The sequence below is a fragment of the Taudactylus pleione genome, unplaced genomic scaffold, assembly GCF_031769625.1.
Source record: "Taudactylus pleione unplaced genomic scaffold, aTauple2 ptg000288l, whole genome shotgun sequence".
Taxonomy (NCBI): Eukaryota; Metazoa; Chordata; class Amphibia; order Anura; family Myobatrachidae; genus Taudactylus; species Taudactylus pleione.
The window spans coordinates 1,690,264-1,716,113 of NW_028284690.1; the positions used below are offsets into that span (position 1 = coordinate 1,690,264).

The 25,850-nt window shown below is 48.9% G+C and overlaps 1 protein-coding gene across 2 annotated transcripts in view; it reads left to right on the plus strand.

The window, feature by feature from the left end:
- Positions 1–25,850, plus strand: part of GGNBP2 (gametogenetin binding protein 2) — a 105,812-nt gene that overhangs the window by 50,896 nt on the left and 29,066 nt on the right. For both annotated transcript variants that reach the window (XM_088482441.1, XM_088482440.1), the window contains exon 8: positions 8,982–9,176. In XM_088482441.1, coding sequence (XP_088338567.1) covers positions 8,982–9,176 — 195 coding nt within the window. The remainder of the gene's footprint in view (positions 1–8,981; positions 9,177–25,850) is intronic.

Genomic DNA, 25,850 nt, shown 5'->3' on the forward strand with positions numbered 1-25,850 from the left:
CAGCGGTGGCACGTTTAGCTAAGCACACTGTTCTTCCTGTTCAGCGCTCTGTGTGCTTTAAGGATCCGCTGGATTAGAAATTGGAAGGTTGTTTTAAGTCCATTTTTATTGGCTCATGTGTAGTTATTTGTCCTTTTGCGGGATTTCAGAGTGATTTATCCAGGAAAGAATTACTGGACTTAGTGGAGCAACTTCGAGGTGCAGCTGAATATGTTTGTGAGGCTGTCTAGGACGGCGCTCAGGTAGCCTCCAGGGTTTTCGGCTACAGTCATCGCCACTCGGATTGCGCTTTAGCTGCACCCTTGGGACGCCGAATCCAAGCGTTCATTAGCATCCCTTCCCTTTGTTGGGGTGTTTTTTTTTGTTTTCCGGGTTTGAGTTAGATGCCATTATTGTCCAAACTACCAGGGGGAAAAGCACTTTTCTTCCTGTGGCTGCCCAAAAAAGTTCACATTTTCAGACTTTTCGCTCTACCTTTCGAGGTGGAATGTTCACTTTAGGTCAGTCTGCTTGAGGCAGATTTTTCCACGGCAAGGGTTCGTCTCCTAGGGGTATGTTTTCTGGTGCTAATAGGCGCTCTGGTGGCAAGGCTCCGTAGAAGTGCGCCTGATGGGGTCTCTTCCCCACCCAGTTTGGTTGGGGGTAGGCTGACGTCTGGGTGCAGGGCATAGTTTCCCGAGGGGGTCCGCAGTTGTGACGCTTTTTTGCAATGGCTCTTCCTCGGGACACAGAAAAGAGTGGACTTGGATGAGGCTATCGGTTCTCTACTTTCAAAAAGGGTTATTGTTCCATCTTTGGAAAGGAAACTGGGATTCTCTACTCTAAACTCTTTATTGTTCGCAAGCCAAATGGCTCCTACCTCCCGATTTTGAATCTTCAGGTCTTCAACACCAGAATTTGGTTGCATTGTTTTCGCATGTAATCTCTCCAATCGGTGATCCATGGCATGGAGGCCAACAAATATTTGTCCTCGCTCAACGTCAGGGTTGCGTACATTCACGTTCCTATTTGGGCAGGTCATCACTCCCTGCTCCGATTCACTGTCTGCCACTCTCTGTTCTGGGCCTTTCATACAGTTTGGCCACAGTCCTGCGCATTTTCACGAAGATCATGGAGGTCATGATGAGTCTGCTACACAGAGAATGGATTGTGGTCATTCCCTATTAGAGGGATCTCCTCGTGAAGGCCAATTTGGTTTCTCTGTTGCAGGCTCACCTGGACTGCACAGTGCAGGTTCTTCAGGATCACAGTTGGATCCTGAATTATGAGAAGTCTTACATGATGCCTTGTCAGTGCCCCCTGTTCCTGGGGGTGGTCTTTGACACCACTCTGCAGCAGGTGTTCCTCCTGAAATTTAAAGCCCGGAACTTCCAGGTTTTGGTCACTAGGGTTTTGTCAGTGCCCTGTCTGTCACTATTGCTGTGCATGAAGCTGTTGGGTACGATAGTCTCCACCTTTGACACCATTCAGTAGGCCAGGTTCCATTCGCATGAATTCCATTGGGAAATTCTCTGGAATTGGTCAAGGCGCACGGAGGACCTCTCATCTCGGCTTTTGGTTTTGTCTGCCAGCACGCATCACTCCCTTTAGTGGTGACTGGTTTCCGATCATCTGCTCCTGGGACTATCCATTCTCATCCCAGCTTGGGTCATTGTGACCACAGATGAGTCTCCTTGTTTGGGGTGCCGTGGTGTTAAGTCTTCAACTCCAGGGTCTTTGATCGTCTTTAGAGACTGTCCTATCGATCCTACTCGAACTCCGAGTTCTGTTGGGGTGGCTGTTGAACGTCTCATGGTCCACTGTCCCCCAGCCTTAATGAAGAAAAAAAGGATTTTTCTTTACCCGTTGAATCTTTTTCTCTGAATCAAGCTGTGGGACACGCTCATTCGTGTGGTGTTTGGTTTTGGACCATTATTTTCCTAAGGTTTCGTTGGCTGTTACAACAGTTTAACTGTGTTACTGCTTCTCCTTATCGGACACTTTTAAACTTGTACTGGCATGCTGGGGTTGCACAGAGGAAGAGCTAGGTTTACAGGTGATTTTTTTTTTTCAGTGCTAGCTCCTGCAGTTCCAATATACAACTCCAAGGTCCAGTGTCACCCAGCCCACATAGTCCACTGTAAATGCTGTAACAAAATTCATTGCTTAAGGACAAAGGGGCTACACAGTAATTGTGTGAGCATACCCTCCCGAAATGGTACATCCCCATGGTCCATTGTCTCTCAAGTTAATGAAATAGGAATTTCTCTTTGCTGCATCCAGTGGGGGACGCTCGACGCCCACCCATTTATGACCTAAATATTTTGTTAGAGTTGACCAAATTTGTTTTGTTTTTAGCGGTTCTATTTTTCTGTCTTGCATTTCCATCTGGATCGGTATTGTGGCTCTTGGTTCTCTTTTAAGTACTCTAGTTGCTTGCTGAATGGGGATAAAGAAGGTGGATGTAGTTTAATTTGTCATAATACTAATGGAGACTCTGAGCCTGATGTAATATGCAATTTTGACAATTTCCAGCAATTGTAAGAGCTATGGGGACATCCACATGTTTTGAGTCTGACGCACCTATGCAACAACACCCTAGCTTTCAGTCTGCGAGAGCAGCCATCATCACGAGCAAAGGCACCTGCATCTACCCCTTGCTTGGTACAGAAGATCGGACTGAAAATGGCATTAACTTTGCATGTTGCAACTTGGCATCAACTCGCAACTGTCGACACGCTTTTACTATGTATGATTGAGGGGTTGCAGGGTGGCAACTGGCCATTCCACAATCATTGTGAAGCCATTTAGATGTGCATATAAGAAACTTGTGGATGCTTTGAATTGCTAATGTAAGCCACGACATATATGCGGTGTTACAAAAAATTGTGAGATGCTTTTGCATTCAGAAACCGACCCTATGGGGCTTATATAATTATTTTGATGTGGAGCTGCACTCTGTGTTGGATTTTACGCTGCTTTAGCTATCTGAGTTTTTGCATGTCACTTTTTCGTTGCTATAAGATTTGTATTTGCCGTACCTTGGTGCACTTGATAGGGCATAAAGATAGTTTGCAATATTTTTGTAACTCAACAGTGTTTAACTAAAGCTTGGGTAGCCAAAGTGTCGTTCGCGAACAACCAGTTGACTGTGGTTAACTTGTAGCTGAAGGTGCGGCTATCTTGTCGGCTGTCCAATGTGACTGCAATAGTCAATGAGAATTAGACCATTTCTTATTGGCTGAGGCTTTCACATGTAACAGCCTCCATTGGTCTGGAGCCAGATTAAAGGGGGGCATGGAGTATGTGTCCCGGGCCCACTTCTCCCAGGTACCACCTAGCCAGACCCAGGAACTTCTGCAATCACACAATATACACGGCAGGTGTCTACTGAACAGCTATTCAGATAAGCGCAGTGGCCATTTGGCCGCCTCCCACCACGACTTGCGGCATCCGTCTTTCTTCAGGAAGTTTTCCTAGCTACTCCTCAGTCAGACTGCCTGCCTTGCGCTGTCTAGTTTAAGCCAGCCCAAAGAGACTGGGTGATAAGGTGAGCCGCAGTTGGCTCGCTCACGGCGCCATCTTTGAAATTCAAGATGGCTATGGGGAGCTAATCAAAATACACTAGCAACTCCCCATTTGCAAGATTAAAAATTCATTTCCTGTCAATAGATATCCCCTATATCAAAATACATGTCCTGAGTAATTACCCATTTTTCTTCATTTTAGAGAAAATTACATGTTTATTGCACATATAATCATTTTGAGGGGTGTACCAGAGGAGGTGCTGCACTATGTATGCTCTTTTTTAAGTTTAAAATAAGGATTCTAGGGTATCGTGATTTAAAAAAGTTTGCAATTACAGACTAGGTCAGTGGTTCCCAAACAGAAAGCTGTGATTCGTCCAATTGAAAACCTGCATTAATGAGCAACAAGTTGCTCAACATAGTTTGCTGCTAATTGGATCTGGCCTTCCAGGTATTCCCAGACATAGGCCCTTATTCAATTAGAGGCGAAGTGCCTTTTGGCGAAAAGTTTCCGCAAATTCGGACTTTCTGCCTGTTATCAAATTATCTCCATATTCAATTCCAGGACAATTTCAACTAAGCGGAAACTCAATGCAATGTAATAGGCGGAAAAGTATCTCCTATGAATAGCAGGAGAAAAAAAAGTGCAAAATCGTTATTTTGGGGTGCCAACGTGGGGAAACTACTGGGACAGTCCCTCAAAGAACAATTCAACACAAAAAAAAAATTACATCAGAACATCCCAAAAAGTACTTTCATTTTGGGGGGCGAAAGTAAAAAGTGGGGGGACAAGCATAAAAACTAGCGAAGTAGACTTCTTAGGGGTGTGCAAGGATGGGGCAGGTGCATGCCATGCCGCAGGTGCGTTTTTTTGACGTTTTTTTTTTTTGAAGTTCACTTTAGAGACAAAAATATGCTAGCACCCATTTTCAAGTACCCCAAATTTACCTGGACTACTTATTTTCACCAAAAAATACAGCTTTATGCCATTCTTCATCACTTTTTACAAAGACGCTAATAAGAAGCTATTTAAACTACTTAAGTACCCCAAACACTTTTCTTAGAGCTAATACATTCTACATTGATTTCATATGTTACTGCATCTGTTTTAGGGCTACAGACTGATTTCCCCACTTCTAACAGTACTTTCCGCCTGTTCTGCATTTGTCGGTTTCCGTTTTCGCCTATTTTGGAATTGAGTAGGGCAAAAAGCAGGGATATGCACGAAAAGTTTTCGTCTCTGAAACAGGCGAAGGAGGCGGAAAGTCGGACAGGCAAAACTTTTCCGACTTTTCACCTCTAATTGAATACGGGCCATAGAGCAGTGTTGACCTTCATAAATTGCTGTGGAGCCACATGTGATAGTTTGAAGTAGCGAAATTGATATATTGGGCAGAAAGGAATGTCAGACATGGAAAATGCAGTGGTGGATTATCTGAGCTGAAAGCAAGTTCTATGGAATATTTTTTTACATTAGGCAGTTTTTCAATTACAGAGTAAAAAATTGGAGCTTCCTTAAGTGGACATTATGGCTGAAAACCAGAAGGTCAGAATATTCTGGTTCTTCTTTTCACACAAAGTTCCAGTGACAAGAGGAGTGGAAGCCTTGTCAATCCCATGGAGAGGTTTCAAATAGCCTATGTCTTCCATCCATTATTTTCTCATCCCTTGCCTGCTGAAGAAGGAAATTATTAGAAAAAAGAGAAAGTAGAAGTGATCGCATTCCTTCCACTTTGACCATGATATTTGTGGTTCCCAGTAGCCTGAGAGATAATTCAGATGGAACAACTACCTCTTTGGCCAGAATTAATTTGTTTTTGTACAGTCTTTCAAACATATGTTTAACATATGTTAACTCGCATGGAGTATTGGGGGTATAATTACTAAGCCACTCTTCTGGTTGCTGGATTTAACCACTTGACTGACTTGGTCGTATGGGATGCGAATGCAGCCAACTGTACTTCAGCTAACAAGGTGCGACCGCACCGCCCCGCTGTGTTTTTGAAGAGGACATTTGTTCTACACATGTGCAGAACTGATCTCCTGACTCCCCGGACTCATCTGCGGACCTGGCAATTTCTGACTTTTTTTTTTTTTGGAAAAATCTACAGTTAAGTGGTTAAAAGGGCAAAACTATTAAAGGCAAGACTAGTGTGATTTGCATTTAATAATATTGTTCTGCTGCTAAGTCGTTTAGTAAATATACTTGGTCTCTAATCACATTTTTTTTTAAGGCAAGTAAGAGAACTCTTCAATAATATGTTATAGAGCAGTGCATCTCAATCCACAGGATTTCCCAACAGGTTGTGTTTTGAGAAATTCACAAAACATTATCTGTTGTTTGTAACAATGGCTCTCAATTAGTCCTCAAGTGCTACAGAGTTTGGTGAGATTTATTAAAATATGTTAGAATAAGCTAAAACCAGCTAAGGCAGCCATTTCACATATCCTTGACTTTCTACAGAATGGACTCTGTAAAGATCTTGCCTAACCACGCTCAAAGTACCAGTATCTGCATTTAGTGTTTTATTGGGGACCATATTGGTATAAGGCAAATTTATCGTTAATTTCTTCCAAGCAATGAATAGCAGTCTTTCACCAATTAGGTTATTTGTTCCAATGTGGGATTTCAGTCTAGTTCTTAATATTCTGTTGGATGTCCAGTTTGAACCGTACAGGCACTTTGATACACTGAGAACTTTGATGGCACTGAAGGTATTGTACATGTTGACTATTTCTTGTGTCAGAAGTGTTGAGCACTATAGTTCAAGGAACACTTTAAAAAAAATAAATCTATAAATTACAACGATAACTTGGTTCCAAGATCCAATACAGACGTCTTACAATAAGTTGTATTTATATTTAGCAGACTTTTTCTTTTATCCACATACAGTGGACATAATAGAGAAGAGCATTCATTTACCAGATTTTGTTGGAGTAATCTATGTATATTCAGAACATAGGGTCATAGGAATACAGAACAGTAGTTGGCTTGCTTGGAAGGATTTCCCTGTAATCGATTTTCATGCATTTGAGAAGCAAACATAAGAAAGTTGGGCTTAAGGTGACATGCATGTTAATATGAGCCCATCTATTCAACTGAAGTGGTGGGAACCTCTTGGGCATAAAATGCTGAAGCCTTTGGGAAAGCGCTTTGCAAGGCAGCAGGCTGACCATCTATCCGTACCTTCTTTAGTCATCTGGTGGGTATATTATCCTCTACAGCTGTAGTTTGGGAGACATGTTTTCCAGTCAGACACTTGGGGGGGGGGGGGGAATTCAATTGTGTCTTTGGGCGCCTGTCGGAACAATTCAATTGTTGCTCTGATCAGACACCCATTGCTTTAGATGCGTCCAAAGAAACAATTGAATTCCCCCCCTAAGTATCTGACTGGAAAACATGTCTCCCAACTTATCTCAGGGGGGTTACTAGGTATTTGAAGGCCCCATAGCAAAGGAGCCCTATTGGTGAAAAATGTATAAAACACATGTAACTTTGACCAGGAAGATGCCCCCCACCCCTCCCCCCTAAGGTCTGGGACCCATAAAGCTGCACCTATGGTAGTTGTTCCTATGACATATCACACATTTCTGCTCACCAACTCAGGAGGCTGCAAGCAGAAGTGTGTGCAGCTCCTTCTTTGTGCGCTCAAAAGGCAGAACAATTGAATTGTGGGCGCCGTCTAGTTCCGGGCACGAGAAAACAGTTGAATTCCCACTTTAAATAGATGTTTGATTATGCAACATATGTGGCTTAGTTTCTTTGCCCTTCCTATTATACTGCCATGGAGGATTGAACAGGAGAACCACAAAATTAGAATTACGGTTAATTCCTTTTCCTCTATTTTCTGGTAGCACAGTTTTTCCACCCATGTTTAGGATATTATATATTTGTCAGAGAGCTTAGCATATCACTTAGACATAGAGCAAGAGGAGGAGCTGCCTTGTATACCATCCAGGTAGCTTTTATGTACCTATCTATCTACACACTGGACGACTCCTAAAAGATACAATGTTGTCAATGATTTCCCTTGAACTGCCCGAGCAACTCACTGACGGCTCATTCTACTCGGCCAGTAGCAACCTCCTGGCTGGTGGCGCATCATGGGGCCTTGGCTGAACAAGTCTGCAGCACAGCTACATGTGCTCTGTCCACACGTTTTTAAAGGTTTCATGTTTTTGCCTCCAGCAACGCCCACTTTGGGCGTCGTGTTCTTCGGTCAGGCAGCCTGATGATTCCCTCCCCTGGGGGTGGCTATTGAATGTCCCATGGTTCAGTGTCACCCAGCGTTGATGAAAGAGAAAAGGGGATTTTTGGTTACTTATTGTTGAATCCTGGACACTGCGTTCCCTCCCGCTCAGTCATGTTGCGTTGCATTTTTTTACAACGCTGGTCCCTGCGGGACTGTTAATTTGTTTGTTATAACAGTTACACTGAGTTACTGCTTCTCCTTACCAGGCACTTTTGAAGTTGTACTGCAGTCATGGGGTTGCAGAGGGGAGGAGCTTGGGTTAAAGTTTAAGTGCCAGCTACTTGCAGTCCCATCTACAACCCCCTGGTCCAGTGTCCCCCAGCCTAATTCGGAGAAAAGGATTCAATGGTAAGTAACCAAAAATCCCCTTTTTGGACAGTTAGCTGTATTTTTGTGAATTACCTTTTTTTACCAGTGATTACAGGGTCAGCTAAGTGAGGTTTATAAAAGCATTAAAGATTGATGTTTTTTTTGGTATGTTTGAACTGTCTCATCATTGTACAAGCATAGAGCACTGGAAAACAAAAAAGCTGAAGTCTGAGGTTTCATGCACATAATGTGCATTGATCGGGAAGCAATCGGGAAACCGACTGCCTATATACCGGCAGCCGGCTTCCCGTCTATCATTTCCCGGCAAGGATGAAATTTGGGGGCGTCTAGATGTAGACGCCCGCATTTCCCCGACGCCGGGAGACCGGAGCCCGGCATCCCGATCGTAGTGATGCCGGGCACCGCGAGCGGAGAGGGTTAGGTTTAGGGCTCCTGGGGGGGGGTTAGGGTTAGGCTAGGGGGAGGGTTAGGGTTAGGCACCCCCCCTCGGGGGACTTAGGTTTAGGCAGCGGGGAAGGGGGTGGTTAGGGTTAGGCACTTGGGAGGGAAGTTAGGGTTAGGCACCCCTAAGGAGGGTTAGGGGGGTTAGGTTAGTAGATACTTACCTATCCACGATCGGGATTTGCAGCGCTGTCGGGCTTCCGCTGCTTCTAACTCTGCTCTTGTCGGGCTGCCGCTGACGGGAATCGAACGCCGGCCATGCCCATTCCCATTGATCTCCTCCTTAACACAGCAGGCCTGCATTTTGAAAAGACACAAAACCAGAACAGTGCTATGGAGATTTACAGAAAATCTACAAAACTTTCTTTGCTTGCAACAAACCCAGAAATTGAGCCTGTTGGCTTAAGTACTCATTTAAGAAATATATCTGTCCTTTATTCCTGTTTTGTAGGTGACCGTTGAGAAGGTACAAGGAATAAGCCGATTAGAACAGCTGTGTGAAGAGTTTTTGGAAGAAGAGAGAGTTCAAGAACTGAAGCAAGAAAAGAAACGTCAAAAGAAGAAAAATAGGAGAAAAAATAAGTGCCCTTGTGATCTACCAGCTTCACAAGAAACTACCGAAACCGCAGTTACAAGTCAGCAAAATGTAAGTTTACTGCAACCGCATTCTCTAGTGCTCGATGCATTTTAGATTCTCATTCAGCCATAACCCTTCCCCCACCACTCGTCTATTTTGACAATATTAAGCTGGAGTGTATATCATGGTTGATGTCCACAAATTTTGTCTAAGGCACAAATTATTAAAAATATTGTGTAAAATTTCCTTCAGGCTGTATATATAAGGTGTATATGACACATAAATGAATTTCATGTATGTACACAAACTTTGCTTGAACAACAAAATTATTGAAAATATTGTATAAAATTACCTGCAGGCTGTGTATATAAAACACAAATGTTTACTGTGCGTATGTTTGGGTCCCATTCCCAAGATATCTAATTTTGGTATGCAAATATTCCAAAATACGGAATATTCCGTTATCCAAAATACCCCTGATCCCACCAAAAGCTTCAGCTCCAAGGATGCCATGGCTTCCTAGCCACAGGCAGAAATAAGACGCACCATTGTAACGGGACTCAGGCCTAAGCTTTTTATTTTAGGTTTTATTTTCTGTTTTTGAGTTGGTAGTACTAAGCGTCTAAATTAAGATGCATATACTACGACTCCATCTACCTCCGTCGGGCCGCAACACCAGTGACACTCGTGATTCTGGCGGGACCCGGACTGCAACTGGACGCATGGAGATGTCAGGTAAGGCGACTCATCGCTTATGAGGAATCACGCGTGGCAGTCCTTGCTTCCGGCACCAAAAGCCGCTGCAGTCAGGGCCTGGGAGCTTGCGTCCTCACTAGACCACAGAGGCCTTATCATCTGACGCTGGGGATCTGCAGCAAATGTATATCTGCTGCCATGAGGCCAGCGTACCCGGCTGGTTGATGTAGCTTAGTGGGAGATAGGCGCTCGCCTGGCAGCTCCTCCTCCAGTTCAGACGCAGTCCCTATGAAGGAATTTGCGCGGATGGGTTGCGCCGCCTACCCTCCACGTGTATTTGAGACGCTCACGGTCCACTACCAGTGCGCTGCTGTAGCTGTTGGTCTCAGGAGGGTTTGGCTCAGTCTCCCTTGGTTTAGGTATATTGTGCTCTATGGGCCTGATTCAGAGCTGAACGCTCTGACCAGAGCGCTCGCTCTGTATCAGGGCCCTCCTACCTTTTTTTGGAGCGTCCTCATGGACGCTCGCATAGCTGTGGGTTACCACCCACAGCTATAGCGAGCGTCCATGATGATGGTCGCGATGGTCTTGACCATCGCGACCATCGGGCTTGCGACGGAGACCCTGCGGTAGGGTCTCGCTGCCGCAAGCCCTGGAGTGATTTTGGCTCTATCAGAGCCAAAATCACTCCCACTGACATCACTAGTGATGTCAGTGTGGCCGCTTCAGCCGGTAGGCGTTCCCATGGGAACGCCTCCGTCTGGCAGGCACGCCCACCAAAGGGGGCGTGCTGTCAACATCGACAGCACGCCCCCTTTGGTGCGAGACCCGGAGCGATGGAGAGCCCGTCGCTCGCCGGGTCTCGCGCATGCGCACGACGGAGCTCCCTGCGTCGTGCGCATGCGCAGTGGGGGAACATCGACCCGCTTGCGAGCGTACTGCCGCTCACGAGCGGGTCTGAATGACCCCCTATATCCTACCATTCCTGGTGTTTGTGTAGTTGATTTACTCAATTGTAATTATATTGCCTATGTATTGTATGTGACTGTTTGCTAGGTGCTGTTTTGACACTGTCTTTTTATTTCTGTCTGTCGATTATAACTATCACTGTTTATTCTCTTCATCCTTTTGGGGTGGAGGTATTTTTTTGAGCGCTTCACATTCATTAAGATTTTGTGAAGGCTGTCACATAACATTGCATTTATTACCTTTTATTGAACATGTCAAAAGTTAAAGGGAAGCAGGATGGGGAGCCCCCTGTGCCGATTCATGTAAATCCAGTATGGCCTGTTTGTCCCTTCAGAACTTAAAGGATGGTTTGTGTGTTGTCTATTATAAAGAGCCATTTCACCAGTCCAGTTTACCTGCCCCTGGACAAGAGCTATCTTTGGTATCCTCTTTGTCCCAGGTTATGAGGAAGGCTGTGGATCGTATGGCTGCTCCCACAATGCCTCCTTGGATGGGGTGTCCACAGTATGCTATGTTTGCACCTCCTATGCATCTTTCCATGTTTATGGCCATTCTAGTCAGAGTATGGCACCATCTAATGTTGAAAGCAGACCGGTAGAAGGTGCCTAAGCGCAAATTATCTTTTTCTACTTCAGGTTCCATAGGGGTCCACAGGGTGACCTTGGGGTATAGCTGGATCCTGGATCCTCGGGCACCACGGAGTTAAAGCTTTTAGCTGCTCCCAGGATGCACTTGGGTCCAACCTCCCCTATACCCCGCCCCCGAGCCACAGGCACCTCAGTTTAAGATGGTGCCCGGCCGGAGTCGGGTCACCCTGCGGGGGGGGCTGCAGGAGCAGCCCCCTAAAGCTTTTTATTTTAACTTAGTTTAATTTTTTTTTTACTATAGTTTTTTTCTCCAGAGCGGCAGCGATGGGCTATCTGTACAGACGCCCACGCTGCCGCTCCTTCTCCCTGCTGGCGCCGCGACGCCTCTACTAGCCGACTCTGGCTTCCCCCGGGACTGCTGCCGGAAGACGCCGGGGAGATTAAGGTAAGCCGCGCACCGCTGATTAGCGGCGGTGCGCGGGTTCCTTGTAAATGCAGTCCCATGCCCCCGGTCTAGGGGACAGACCGGGGGCGCTAGCGGTGGCGGCGGGCCCCCCCTCCAGCGGAGGCATACCCCGCCAGACCACTAGACCACCAGGGTAAATTATGCGGCAAGCGGGATGCCGGCAACCTGGGGGTTAAATATGCTAGCCAGGGGAGGAAGCCTTCCCTGTCTAGCGGCTCCTCCCCTCAGCTCAGCGCGCCTTTCAGCACGTAGTCTGGCGTCGCTGAGCTGCAGTTACTCGGCCACTCCTCCTCTGAGGTCTCTGGGGGCCATTTTCTTCAAGTGGCAGCGCAGATCTTCAGGGAGCACGCAGACCGGTCTCCCTGTGTACCTCTCCCCCAACAAGGACAGTGTACACAGCACTATAGCCCTCCCAGACACTGAATCTGGGCAGGTTGATTGTAGTGGAAAGGTGCAGTGAGTATATCTTCCTGCATGGTATGTGACTTTTGCTAGTGCTGCCTGTCTGTGTCTTTTTTCTACTTACTGTCAGCCTATACCTATCCCTTTCCTTCTCCTACAAGCCCTACAGGTGTGCGGGGGAAGGGTGTTTCTACTGACCTCACCTATATAGATCACGTATTTGTGAGGTCCGTCACATACAGTTGTGTGCTACACAGTACCATATTGTGGGCTGTTGTTCAGCACACTGGTGAGTGCGCACGTTTTCTTCCTAAGTCATGTCTGAGGAGTAGATTGAGCGCTCCGGTATTGTTCTACTGCAGGCGCTGTTCTGCAGGAGTGGATAGGGAGGATTTGTCACAGGACGGCCTGTGCGGACGGTGTCAGGCGCTCCCTGGTATGTCTAAACCAGGAGCCACCATGGGCGATGTTTTCCCAGGTGCTGGTGTCCATCGCGGACCGTCTGTCGGTCCCGACTGCCGCCCCTACTAGGGCGTTGCCCCAGCCTGCCATTCCCCGGGTGTCCCACAATTATTGCAGACTCCCCCGGGGTCTCAGCCTGTTGGTCCCTATGCGGGGTTGCCAATGTATATTCAGTCCACCCCTGTGGCACAGCAGGCTGTGGTGCCGTTTCAGGCTCCTGTGGCAGCTCCTCCACCCTGGGTGGATGCGCTTTCCCACACTGTCCAATTTTTGGCGGCAGCATCTTCGGCTTTTCAGTCGATGTTGCGCAGTGACGTGCCCTCCAGTTCGTCTAAACGCTCAGTCATGGCGCAGGCTGCGCATCTTTCGGATTCTGAGGGGTCCTCGGATGATGGTGAGGTGCAGGATGACTCAGCCTCAGATGCCTCAGTCCAGGAGGTAGACGCTAAGTCTTCCATCAATGTGCGGGCTCTGGTTAAGGCGGTGCGGGCCATTCTTCTGATTGAGGATGAGGCACCCGCTCCCAAGTCGAGGTATCCTAGTTTTAAAAAAGCTAAGGTTACTTCTGCAGCGTTCCCCTTGTCTGATCAGTTGACTGATCACATGGCGGTGGCCTGGCAGACACCCAGTAAGCGTTTCCTGCCACAGAAACACTTGGCGTCCAATTATCCATTCCCGGAAGCGCATTGTAAGAAATGGGAAACTCAGCCTGCAGTCGATTCCCATGTAACACGCCTCATCAGGAGTGCTACTTTGCCATTGCCGTCTATATCCTCGCTGAAGGATCCTGCGGACAGGAAGGTGGAGACTTGTCTAAAGTCTATTTATTCTCTCTCAGGGGCTGTAGCCCGGCCGTCCATGGCCATCTCCTGGGTGGCCAAGGCCATTGAGGGGTGGGCCAACGCCTTGGAGGACACGTTTACGGATGAAGCTCCGGACGTCCAGAGGGCGTTGTTAGGACAGATGAGAGATGCCGCCTCCTACATTGGAGAAGCATCGTTGGATGCTAGCCTGTTGACCTCTAGGGTTTCGGCGGCAGCAGTGTCTGCTCGTAGATCCTTGTGGTTGCGGTCTTGGAGAGCAGACGCGGATTCAAAGAAAGGCTTGGAGGCCTTACCTTTTAATGGAGAATTACTATTTGGTCCGGACCTGGACAAAATAGTAGATACCCTGGCAAAATCCAAGTCAGCCCTCCTCCCTTCAGCTACTACACCTGCTAAGGTCCGGAGCTCGGCCTTTCGTTCCTTTCGGGTTCAGGGCAAGGCAAAGGGTCAGTCCTTCCCGAGGCAGTCCGCACCCAAGACCGCCTCAAAGCCAAAGAAGCAAGCCTGGAGTGCTAGGCGCCCTTCTTCCAAGCAAGAAGATAAGCCTTCTGCGTGATGGGAGGGGCCTCCCTCTGGGGGACCCCAGAGTGGGAGGCCGACTTCTTCAATTCGCCCAGTGCTGGCACAATACCACCACGGATGCCTGGGTGCGAGAAGTGGTCTCCCAGGGGTACGCCCTGTCTTTTCGGCACAGGCCGCCTGGCCAGTTTTTTTGCACAAGTCCTTCTCGGGACAAAACCAAGGCCTTGCAGGTTCCGGAAGCCATAGAGGCCTTGCTGACGGCGGGGGTCATTATACCCGTACCACAGTCTCAACGTGGGATGGGGTATTACTCTACGCTGTTTCTGGTACAGAAACCCAATGGCTCTCATCGCCCCATCCTCAATTTGAAGCCCCTGAACAGGTTTCTCAGGGTTCCCAAATTCAGGATGGAAACTTTGCGTTCCATCATTCTGGCGATGGAACCAGGGGACTATATGGTCTCCCTGGATATCCAGGATGCCTACCTCCATGTGCCTATAGCAACATCGCACCAACGGTTTCTGCGGTTTGCTATTCTCCACAACCACTACCAATTCAGGGCTCTACCCTTTGGTCTCTCCACGGCACCGAGGGTATTTACCAAGGTGATGGCGGTCATGGCGGCTCATCTTCGGAGCCAGGGAATACGGTTGCTACCGTATCTAGACGACCTCCTCTAGCTGGCAAGCTCCCCGGAGGTACTGATCCAGCATCTCCACCTGACGGTCGCTTGTCTACAGACGCACGGCTGGTTGATCAACTGGAAGAAGTCCTCCCTCATCCCATCACAGCGGATGGTTCACTTGGGGGCCCTGCTGGACTCTCGTCAGCAACGGATTTTTCTGACTCCAGAGAAGGTCTCCTCCTTACAGCTGCGGATTCACAGTTGTCTGAGCAGTGGCAGAGTGTCGGTGCACTCAGCGATAAGAGTTTTGGGGTCCATGGTGTCGGCATTCGACATGGTGGAGTTTGCCCAGTTCCATTCCAGGCCCCTGCAGGGGCTGATTCTTTCGGAATGGAACGGATTGCCACACAGGATCCGCTCTCAGATGCTGGTGTTGTCCTCGGAGGTGCGTCTGTCCCTAGCCTGGTGGCTGCAGACGGCTCATCTCCTAGAGGGGCACCCCTTTTGGATCCCGGAATGGGTTCTGCTCACGACAGATGCCAGTCTCCGGGGTTCTGGGGCGGTGACAGGCTCCTTGTCACTTCAGGGTCGTTGGTCGGCGGAGGAAACGATTCTTCCAATCAACATCCTGGAACTGCGGGCAGTATACAGAGCCCTGCAGTTGTCCGGCACCGCTCTTCACGGAAGGGCCGTTCAGGTGCAGTCAGACAACGCCACCACGGTGGCGTACATCAATCACCAGGGAGGGACTCGCAGTCGAGCTGCGATGTCGGAGGTGTCCCGCGTCCTGGCTTGGGCGGAGCGCTATCTTCCAGCTCTCTCGGCAGTTTTCATCCCAGGAGTCCTCAATTGGGAGGCAGACTTCCTCAGCCGTTACGACGTGCATCCCGGGGAATGGTCGCTTCATCCAGAGGTATTCCAACTACTCGTGGACAAGTGGGGGCTGCCAGAGCTGGACCTGATGGCGTCCCGTCACAATCACAAGCTGCCTGTGTACGGGTCAAGGACAAGGGACGCAGGCGCAAGTCTGATAGATGCGCTGTCGGTGAAATGGCTGTTTCATCTGGCTTACTTGTTCCCTCCGATATCTCTGCTGCCTCGGGTCCTGCGCAAGTTCAAACAGGACGGAGGCACACTGATCCTGGTGGCCCCAGCGTGGCCCAGAAGGCCGTGGTACTCCGATTTGCGGAGCCTGTCCATCGACGCTCCGTACCTCCTACCTCAACGGAGGGACCTGTTGTCTCAGGGACCCTGTCTTCACCCGGATCTGGGTCGACTATCTTTGACGGCGTGGCTCTTGAGACAGCCGTCCTGAGGTCTCGGGGCTTTTCTAGCTCCGTTATTACCACCATGCTGAGGGCGCGCAAGCCTGCTTCCGCGAGGATCTATCACAGAGTGTGGCACACTTACTTTCAGTGGTGCGAGGCCAGAAACTATGATCCCCAGGTGTTCCGGGTTTCGCGTATTCTGGCTTTCCTTCAGTCGGGTTTGGATTTAGGATTACGTCTTTCTTCGCTGAAGGTGCACGTGTCTGCTCTGTCGGTGTGGTTCCAGCGCAGGATCGCTGCTATGCCGGACGTACACACCTTTTTCCAGGGAGTTTTGAGAATCCAGCTTCCCTTTGTGGCCCCGTGGGATTTGGCGGTGGTTCTTCGGGCCTTACAGGGTCCGCCTTTTGAGCCCTTGGAGTCAGTGGAGCTCAAGTGGCTAGCTTTTAAAACTGTTTTCCTCTTGGCAATTGCTTCTGCCAGGAGGGTTTCAGATTTGGGGGCGCTTTCTTGTCGTCCCCCTTTTCTGATTTTTCATCAGGACAGAGCGGTGCTTCGCACTCGTCCTGAGTTCCTGCCTAAGGTGGTTTCCAGGTTCCACATTAATCAGGAAATTGCTGTACCAGCCTTTCAGTCGCCTGATCTTTCGGCTGGGGAGGCTTCCTTAGACGTTGTCCGTGCACTCCAGGTTTATGTGGACCGGACTAGTTCTGTGAGGAAGTCTGATTCTTTGTTTATCCTCTTTGGTTTTCACAAGAGGGGTTGGCCTGCCAACAAACAGACTCTAGCCCGTTGGCTTCGTTCTGTTATTATTGAGGCTTATATGCAGGAGGGTTTACCTGTTCCAGCCTCTGTTAAGGCTCATTCCACTCGGTCTGTGGGCCCTTCTTGGGCTGCTAGCCGTGGCGCCTCTGCTGTTCAGCTCTGTAAGGCGGCCACCTGGTCTTCCATTCAGACCTTTTTGAGGTTCTATGCGTTTGACACCTTCGCCTCTCAGGATGCATCCTTTGGGCGCCGGGTTGTCCTATCAGCACAGGAGCGTCCCCGCCCTTAGTTGGACTGCTTTGGGACATCCCCAAGGTCACCCTGTGGACCCCTATGGACCCTGAAGTAGAAAACAAGAGATATGGTAAGAACTTACCTTTGTTATCTCTGTTTCTACGAAGTCCATAGGGTCCACAGGGCACCCGCCCTGACGCACCTGGCTTCATATGGGCTCTGTGACTGGTCACCGGTTTTCCGTCTCCCATTTCTGTGAGTATGGTTCTTGTGTGTTCCAGTCTTCCTTCTCTCTGTTTCGTCTCCTCCTCCGGCCTGGGCTGCTTACCAACTGAGGTGCCTGTGGCTCTGGGGCGGGGTATAGGGGAGGTTGGACCCAAGTGCATCCTGGGAGCAGCTAAAAGCTTTAACTCCGTGGTGCCCGAGGATCCAGGATCCAGCTATACCCCAAGGTCACCCTGTGGACCCTATGGACTTCGTAGAAACAGAGATAACAAAGGTAAGTTCTTACCATATCTCTTGTTTTATCAGTCTGCCCAACATATGGATTCAGAAGCATCATCGGAGGAATCGGACAATGCACAGGGTTCCTCTCCAGGGTCTAGCTCGGGGGAAGAGGACCATTCTTCCACAGTGGATGGTTCCTTCTTTGGTGAGGGCGGTTAAATCAATCCTAGATATTCAGGATGATGAACCAGCTCATAATAAGAAGGCTCCAATGATTATTCACCACCGGAAGGTGGCCAAAACTGAGTTTCCTGTATCTGTACAGCTCACTGAGTTTATGGATTGGGCATGAGGGTAATCCGGACAAACTGTTTTATGTGAATAAAATAATATCGTTTTATCCTTTCCTGGCTTCTGTATGTACTAAGTGGGAGGTACCTCCTACTGTGGATACTCATGTGACTCATTTAATCAGAAATGCTACATTGGAATCCTTCAGAGAAGATGCTGATGGAAATGGCACAGATGAAAATATTGTCTTAAACATGCTTCAATTTTTCTATCATCTGGAGCTGTTACTCGTCCAGCTATGGCTGGATCCTGGGTAGCCAAAGCTGTTGAAAAATGGATGGGGGCATTGGAATATTCACTACCAGATGCTACCAGTGACCAGAGGATGTATATCTGCCATATACAGAAAGTGGCTTCCTTTCTGGGAGTAGCTGCAGTAGATGCTAGACTTTTAGACTTTGGAGCAGAGTTTGATAAAATAATAGCTACTCTTGACGGCTTCAAAGTCAGCAGGTCTGCCATCTACAGCAACTATAGACAGGTTTCTTTTTGTTCTTAACGTCCTCAGGGCCGAGCAAGGGAACAGTCTTCCTCTAAGTTTTCATAAGGCGACAAACTAGGAGGTCTGGTCCAGCTTCTAAACCAGACGACAAACACTCAGCCTGATGGGGCAGGCCTCCTCCTGGGGGATCCCTGGGTGGGAGGCCATCTTCAGTTTGCGGATTTTTGGCGTCAAACAACAGTTGCCTGGGCCCGAGAAGTGGTCTCTCAGGGGTATGCCCTCACTTTCAGAAGGCATCCTCCCCAGAAGTTTTTTCGCATGGATCCTCCATCAGATGCAGTTAAGGCCTTGACCCTTCAGGAAGCCATTCACTCCTTGCTGCAGGCGGGGGTAATAATCCCAGTTCCTGTGTCATAACAGGGAAGTGGTGGTTATTCCAATCTGTTCCTGGTTCAGAGATCGAATGGGGCTCATTGTCCTATACTAAATCTAAAAATCCTCAACAGGTTTATCATTGTACCCAAGTTTCGTATGGAAACTCTCCGGTCAAATATTTTGGCAATGGAACCAGGGGATTACATGGTTTCCCTGGACATTCAGGATGCATATCTGCATGTTCCTAACTATCCCACCAACATATTTTACGGTTTGCTGTCCTTCAGCAACAATACCAATTTCATGCGCTACCCTTTGGCATATCTAAGGCTCCCCGGTATTTACCAAAATGATGGCCTATCTCACGTGTCGGAGTCAGAATACTGCAATATCTGGACAACCTTCTAATATTGGCGCAGACTCCGGTTGTTTTACAAAACCATCTTCAACTGACCATAGCCTGCCTACAAAAGCACGGCTGGATCATCAATTGGAAGAAGTCGTCGCTTTCTCCAACACAGCAGAGATGGTACGTCTGTGAGCTCTTCTGGATTCTCGGGCACAAACTGTGTTTCTGCCAGAGGACAAGATTGCGAGAATGCAAGTTGCTATACAAGCGAAGGGTATCCATTGTTAGCAATGCAGATACTGGGATCAATGGTATCCACTTTTGACATGGTGGGGTATGCCCTGTTTAATTCCAGGCCTCTGCAAAAATTGATTCTCTCCAAGTGGAACGGACAGTATCATCTAATAAGGTCCCAGAGGATCATTCTCACTCCAGAGGTTTGTCACTCCCTCCTGTGGTGGCTGAGAAAAGATCATCTGAACAAAGGTCGCACATTCTGGATTCTAAAGTGGGTGCTTCTCACCACAGACGCCAGTCTTCGCGGATGGGGGGCAGTGACAGGTCATCACACCTTTCAGGGAAGATACAAGTCAGGAAAGTCATTGCCAATAAACATTCTGGAACTGTGAGCACTATACAAAGCACTTGTCATGGCACTGGCCTCCCCTGCTCCAGGGGAGGCCAGTCCAGATCCAGTCCAACAATGCGACTACAGTGGCCTACCTCAATTATCGGAGGCACGAGATGTTGCGCATCCATGAAAGAAGTGACAAAGGTTCTGATATGGGCAGAACGTCATCTTCTGGCCATCTCGGCAATATTCATACCAGAAGTACTCAATTGGGAAGCAGACTTAAGTCGTCAGGACATGCACGCCAGAGAATGGGCTCTCCTTCCGGGAGTGTTTCAGTTACTGGTAAACGGGGTCTACTAGAGAGAGATCTCATGGCGTCATATCACAACCACAAGGTCCCCAGGTCCGGGTCCAGAGACCCATCAGCAACCTTTTGTGGACGCACTGGCAGTAAGATGGCTTTTCAAGCTGGCGTATCTTTTTCCTCTGATTTCCCTCCTCCCAATGGTTCTCGGGGAAATTAAAGCAGGAAGGCGGAATAGTAATACAGGTGGCTCCGGCATGGCCCAGACGTCATTGGTTCACCGACATACAGAATCTATCAATAGACCGTATCCTCTTCCTCTATGGCAGGATCTGCTAACGCAGGGTCCCTGCCGGCATCCGGACTTATCTCGTCTGGCTTTGACGGCGTGGCTCTTGAATCTCCCATCTTAAGAGCAAAAGGTTTTTCCATTTCTGTAATTCAGACAATGCTTAGGGCATGAAAGCCTGCCTCTACCCGCATCAATTATAGGGTTTGGCATTCTTTTGGTCAGTGGTGTTCCCACAGAAAGTATGATCCTAAGGTGTTCAGGATTTCCAGGGCAGTGGCTTTTCTCCAGGCGGGTTTAGACCGTGGTCTCCGCCTGGCCATTTTGAAAGTGCCGGTTTCTGCACTGTCAGTCTGGTTCTAGAGGAAGATTTCCTCATTACCAGATATTAGAATTTTTTTTCAGGGAGAGCTGCGAGCTCAGCCTCCTTTTGTTCCACTGGTAGTACCATGGGATTTGTCATTGGTTCTTCAGGGGCTACCTCATTTAAACCCCTGGACACAGTAAAGACACTTTTTCTCCTCGCTATCTCTTCTGCACGCAGTATTTCTGATTTGGCAGCGCTAACTTGTCGCTCCCCATTTTTGATTTTTTTTTTTACCAGGATAAAGATGTTCTTCGTACAAGGGAGGGTTACCTTCCTACGGTAGTGTCCCGTTTTCTTGTGAATTAAGAAATTGTAGTTCCAGCTTTTCAGGCTTCAGATTTTTCTGTAGGTGAATCCTCCCTGGATGTAGTACGTGCTCTCCGTATTTATGTGGAGCGTACAAACTGTTAGAAAATCAGATTTTTGTATTATATGGGTTCACAAACGAGGATGGCCAGCTAGCAAGCAGACTCTGGCGAGATGGCTACATATGACTATCTCTAAGGTGTACACACAGGCTGATCTCCCTGTCCCAAGCACGGTGACAGTACATTCTACCCGGTCTGTAGGGCCATCGTAACAATTGAGTCGTGGTGCCTCTGCTGTACAGTTGTGTAAGGCAGCCACGTGGTCTTCTGTCCACACTTTTCTTAAGTTCTATGCCTTTGATACTTTTGCCTCTCAGGATGCTTCCTTTTGGCGACGAGTTCTCCTTTCTGCTCAGGAGCATCCCCCACCCTAGGAGAACTGCTTTAGGAAATCCCCATGGTATCTCTGTGGATCCCTATGGACCTTGAAGAAAATTATTTATGGTAGACTTAACCTAGATAACTCATTTTCTTCGAGGTACACAGGGCACCCACTCTGACGCACCTGGTTGCATGGATAATTTTTTTCTTTCGGTCACGGAATCCTCATCTTGTATAAATGTTTCTGGTGTACAATTGCTCTTCCGTCTCCTCTTTCCTTCTCCTGCCTTGAGGCTTGTTAACAAAACTGAAGGCCAGTTACTAGGGATATATATGGAGGCATCCTGGGAGCTGAGGCTTTAACTGTTTGGGGCCTGGATATCTCCAACCATAATATCCCCATGGTATCCCTGTGGACCCTATGGACCTCGCAGAAAAGGAGTTATCTAGGTAAGGCTACCATAACTAAAATTTTTCCCCAGGTGCCCTTGGAGCAGAGCTTTACAGTATTGCTACCTGAGGATGCTAAGTCTTTCATTTGGGTTTAATGTATTAAGTGTTGTGAGCATTGCCTTCTGTATTAAAATTTGGGAGGCTGTTTTTCTTTGCAAAATATATGCCAATCCCTGTTGCTGTTAGGGTGGATACCTGCTACTTACAGTGACCATAACAAAAAGACAGCTCTGGCCAATGTTGTGGATTTGGAAGCTGTCTCCTCTCTCCCTATGGGAACCTGAGGGTGGTACTTATATGTGGTTGCCTTTGGGCAGATATTTATTAATGCTGATGGTGCTATTTATTCTTAACCCCTCATATATATAGTTCCTGTTTTTGTCAGTATTTCATCTATGTGGAAAGCTGACCGGAATCTGAGGCAGCTACAGTGTCAACATCTTTCTCCCAGCCACAGGAAACTCTGTTTGTGATTTACATTTTATAATGATTAAATCCTTATTACAGATAACTCCTATCCTTCTGTTTCTAACCGTGTATAATATTACAGGTTGAGTCTCCCATATCCAAAATGCTTGGGACCAGAGGTATTTTGGATAACGGAATATTCCGTATTTTGAAATAATTGCTATCATAATGAAATATCTTGGGAATGGGACCCCAATATACACACAGAATACATTTATGTGTTATATACAGCTTATATACACAGCCTGCAGCTCATTTTATACAATATTTTCAATACTTTTGTGGCTTAAGCAAAGTTTGTGTACATACATGAAATAAATTTGTTTCATTTACACCCTATACACACAGCCTGAAGGTATTTTTATACCATATTTTTTAATAATTTGTGCCTTAGACAAAGTTTGTGTACATTGAACCATCAAAAATCAAAGGTTTTATTATCTCAGTCATGCCAAAATTATTCCGTATTTCGGAATATTTGGATATGGGAGACTCAACCTGTATAGCTTTCTTCTTCAGGGTCCATAAGGGGTCCAAAGGGTTGACCTTGGGGTTTAGCTGGATCTGGAACCACGGGCACCACGCAGTTAAAGCTTTAGCTCCCAGGATGCAATGGGTCCATCCTCCTCTATACCCAGCCCCCAAGCCACAGGCACCTCAGTTTAAGTTGGTGCCCGACCGGAGTCGGGTCACCATTTGCACAGGGGGCTGGTTGACAGCCCCTAAGCTCCTACACACCGCCAGCGCTGTGACGCCAGTACAGATCTGGGGATTACGGCGGGACCCCAGAGACTGTGCTAGCTAGGCTCTGGGGGATCCCCTAGACTGCTGCCAGATCGACGGGGAGCAGGTACATGCAGTGTCTTGTCTCTGGGGACAGACCCGAGGCGCTGGCAGTGGGCTCCCCCACACCTGAGGCATACGCCGCGCGTCCACTAGACCACCAGGGATTAATGCGGCAAGCGGGAGCCGGCATCCCGGTGGTTAATAGCCGGCCTGGGGAGGCAGCCTTCCCTGCTCAGCGGCTCCTCTCCTCAGCGCGGCTTTTTCGCTCGGGTGTGGTGTCGCTGAGCTGCTTCCTCCTTCGGCCATTCCTCCTCTGAAGTCTCCGACGTCCATCTTTACAAGGGCAGCGTAGCTCTCTCAGGCATCGCGTGGACCGGTCCCCTTGTGTACACAGCATTATAGCCCTCCCAGACACTGAATCTGGGCAGGTTGATTGTAGTGACAAGGTGCAATGAGTATTAACTTCTGCATTGTATGTGACTTTTGCTAGCGCTGACTGTCTGCTTTATGTCAAAATACTGTTAGTCTATACCTATCCCTTTCCTTCTTCTCCTATGGTCCTGGCAGGTGTGTGTGGGAAGGGCTTTTCTATGACCTCACTTACATGAATTTATATATTTGTGAGGTCGGTCACATAGCTGCGTGCTACACGGTACCACATCTGTGGTCCTGTTTTGCATGCTTGTGGGTTCGCCAGTAGTTAGCCACTTGACTTCCCAATAGATTTGATAATATAAATATATATATTTCTACTTCAGGGTCCATAGGGGATCCACAGGGTTGACCTTGGGGTATAGCTGGATCTGGATCCACGGGCACCACGCAGTTAAAGCTTTAGCTGCTCCCAGGATGTAGCGTTCCCATTAGGCTGTTTTAGCGGGGCGCGGCGCCCTGCCCTCTTTCTGGAAGGCAAAAAGCGCCCTGCCCTCCAGAAGGAGGGCAAAAAGCGCCCTGCCCTAACAGCCTGCGGGAACCATCTTCACCCGCGGGTCGCAGTGTCCCGCGGGTGAAGAAATGTGCAGTGACCCGGTCACCGCCGGAGAATAGACGCCGGGCGCATGCGCCCGTCATCTATTCTCCCTGTCTGCAGGGCTTGGGGGCTGCCAGGCGTGTCCGTAAGTGCCGGGCACGCCCCCAAGAGTGACGAAAAGGGGACGCGTCTTATAGACACGCCCCCTTTTTGATGACCACGCCCCCTTCTCGCGCGCGCGCACGGACATGCCCCCTCTAGCTCCGGCGCCCTGCCTCGCGCCGGAGCTAGAGGGAACACAAAGGCTGCACTTGGGTCCGTCCTCTATACCCCGCCCCCGAGCCACAGGCACCCCAGTTTGAGTTGGTGCCCGGCCGGAGTCGGGTCACTCTGCGCAGAGGGGCTGCAGAAGCAGCCCCCCAAAGCTTTTTAATTTTTTATAGAGCCTTTTTCATTTTTTATTTTTACTGGGCTCTTCAGAGTGGCAGCGAAGGGCTGTCTGTGCAGACGCCCACGCTGCCGTTCTTACTCCCCGCTGGCGCCGCGACGCCAGTATTGCACTGGGGATCGAGGCGGGAGGCCAGAGTCCGTACTAGACCTCCCTGGACTGCTGCCGGAGATGCCGGGGAGTGACAGGTAAGTCGCGAGTCGCTGATTAGCGGAGACTCGCGGGTGCCAGTAAAATGCAGTCCTATGCCCCCCGGTTTTGAGGACAGACCGGGGGAGCTAGTGGTGGCGGCGGGCTCCCCCTCCATCGGAGGAATACCCCGTCAGTCCACTAGACCACCAGGGTTATTTAGTGGCAAGCGGGTTGCCGGCAACCCGGGGGTTAATAGCTAGCCAGGGGAGGAAGCCTTCCCTGTTTAGTGGCTCCTCCCCTCAGCTCAGCGTGCCTTTCAGCACGAAGTCTGGCGTCGCTGAGCTGCAGATTCCTTGGCCACTCCTCTGAGGTCTCTGGGGGCCATTTTCTCTGGCAGCGCAGATCTCTCAGGGAGCACGCAGACTGGTCCCCCTGTGTACCTCTCCCCCGATCAAGGACAGTGTACACAGCACTGTATCTGGCAGGTTGATTGTAGTGGAAAGGTGCAGTGAGTATATCTTCCTGCATGGTATGTGACTTTTGCTAGTGCTGCCTGTCTTGTGTTTATTTCTACTTACTGTCAGCCTATATCTATCCCTTTCCTTCTCCTACAAGCCCTACAGGTGTGTGGGGGAGGGGCGTTTCTACAGACCTCACCTATATAAATCACGTATTTGTTAGGTCTGTCACATACAGTTGTGTGCTACACAGTGCCATATTGTGGGCTGTTGTTCAGCACACTGGTGAGTGCGCTTGATTCTGCTCTGTTGCCAGATATATTTATTTATATAATATATTTTGTCATGTCGGAAGAGGAGATTGAGCACTCCGTGGCTCAAGTGTTGGTCTCCTGCGGACGCTGTTCTGCAGGAGTGGATAGGGAGGATTTGTCACAGGACGGCCTGTGTAGACGGTGCCAGGTGGTTCCTGGCCCATCAAAACCTCCTATGAAGCAGGAACCACCATGGGCGATATCTTCTCAGGTGCTGGTGTCTATTGCGGACAGTCTGTCGGTCCCAACTGCTGTCCCTACTAGGGCGTTGCCCCAGCCGGCCATCCCCCATTCCCCGGGTGTCCCGCAATTATTGTGGAGCCCCCCCCCCCCGGGTCTCAGTCTGATGGTCCTTATGCGTGGTTATATACAGGCTTCCCCTATGATGCAGCAGTCTGTGTTGCCCTTCCCGGCCCCTGTGGCGGCTCCTCCACGCTGGGTGGATGTGCTCTCCAACTCAGTACATAATTTGGCGGGCGCATCTTCGGCTTTTCAGTCAATGTTGCAGAGTAACATGCCTTCAAGGGCGCCAAAACGCGCACTAATGGCGCAGGTGGCGCATTTATCGGACTCCAAGGGGCCCTCAGATGATGGGGAGGTTCATGAAGAAACGGACTTGGACACATCGGTCCAGGAGATAGATACCAAGTCGTCCATTAATGTGCGAGCACTGGTTAGGGCGGTGCGAGCCATTCTCCTAATAGAGG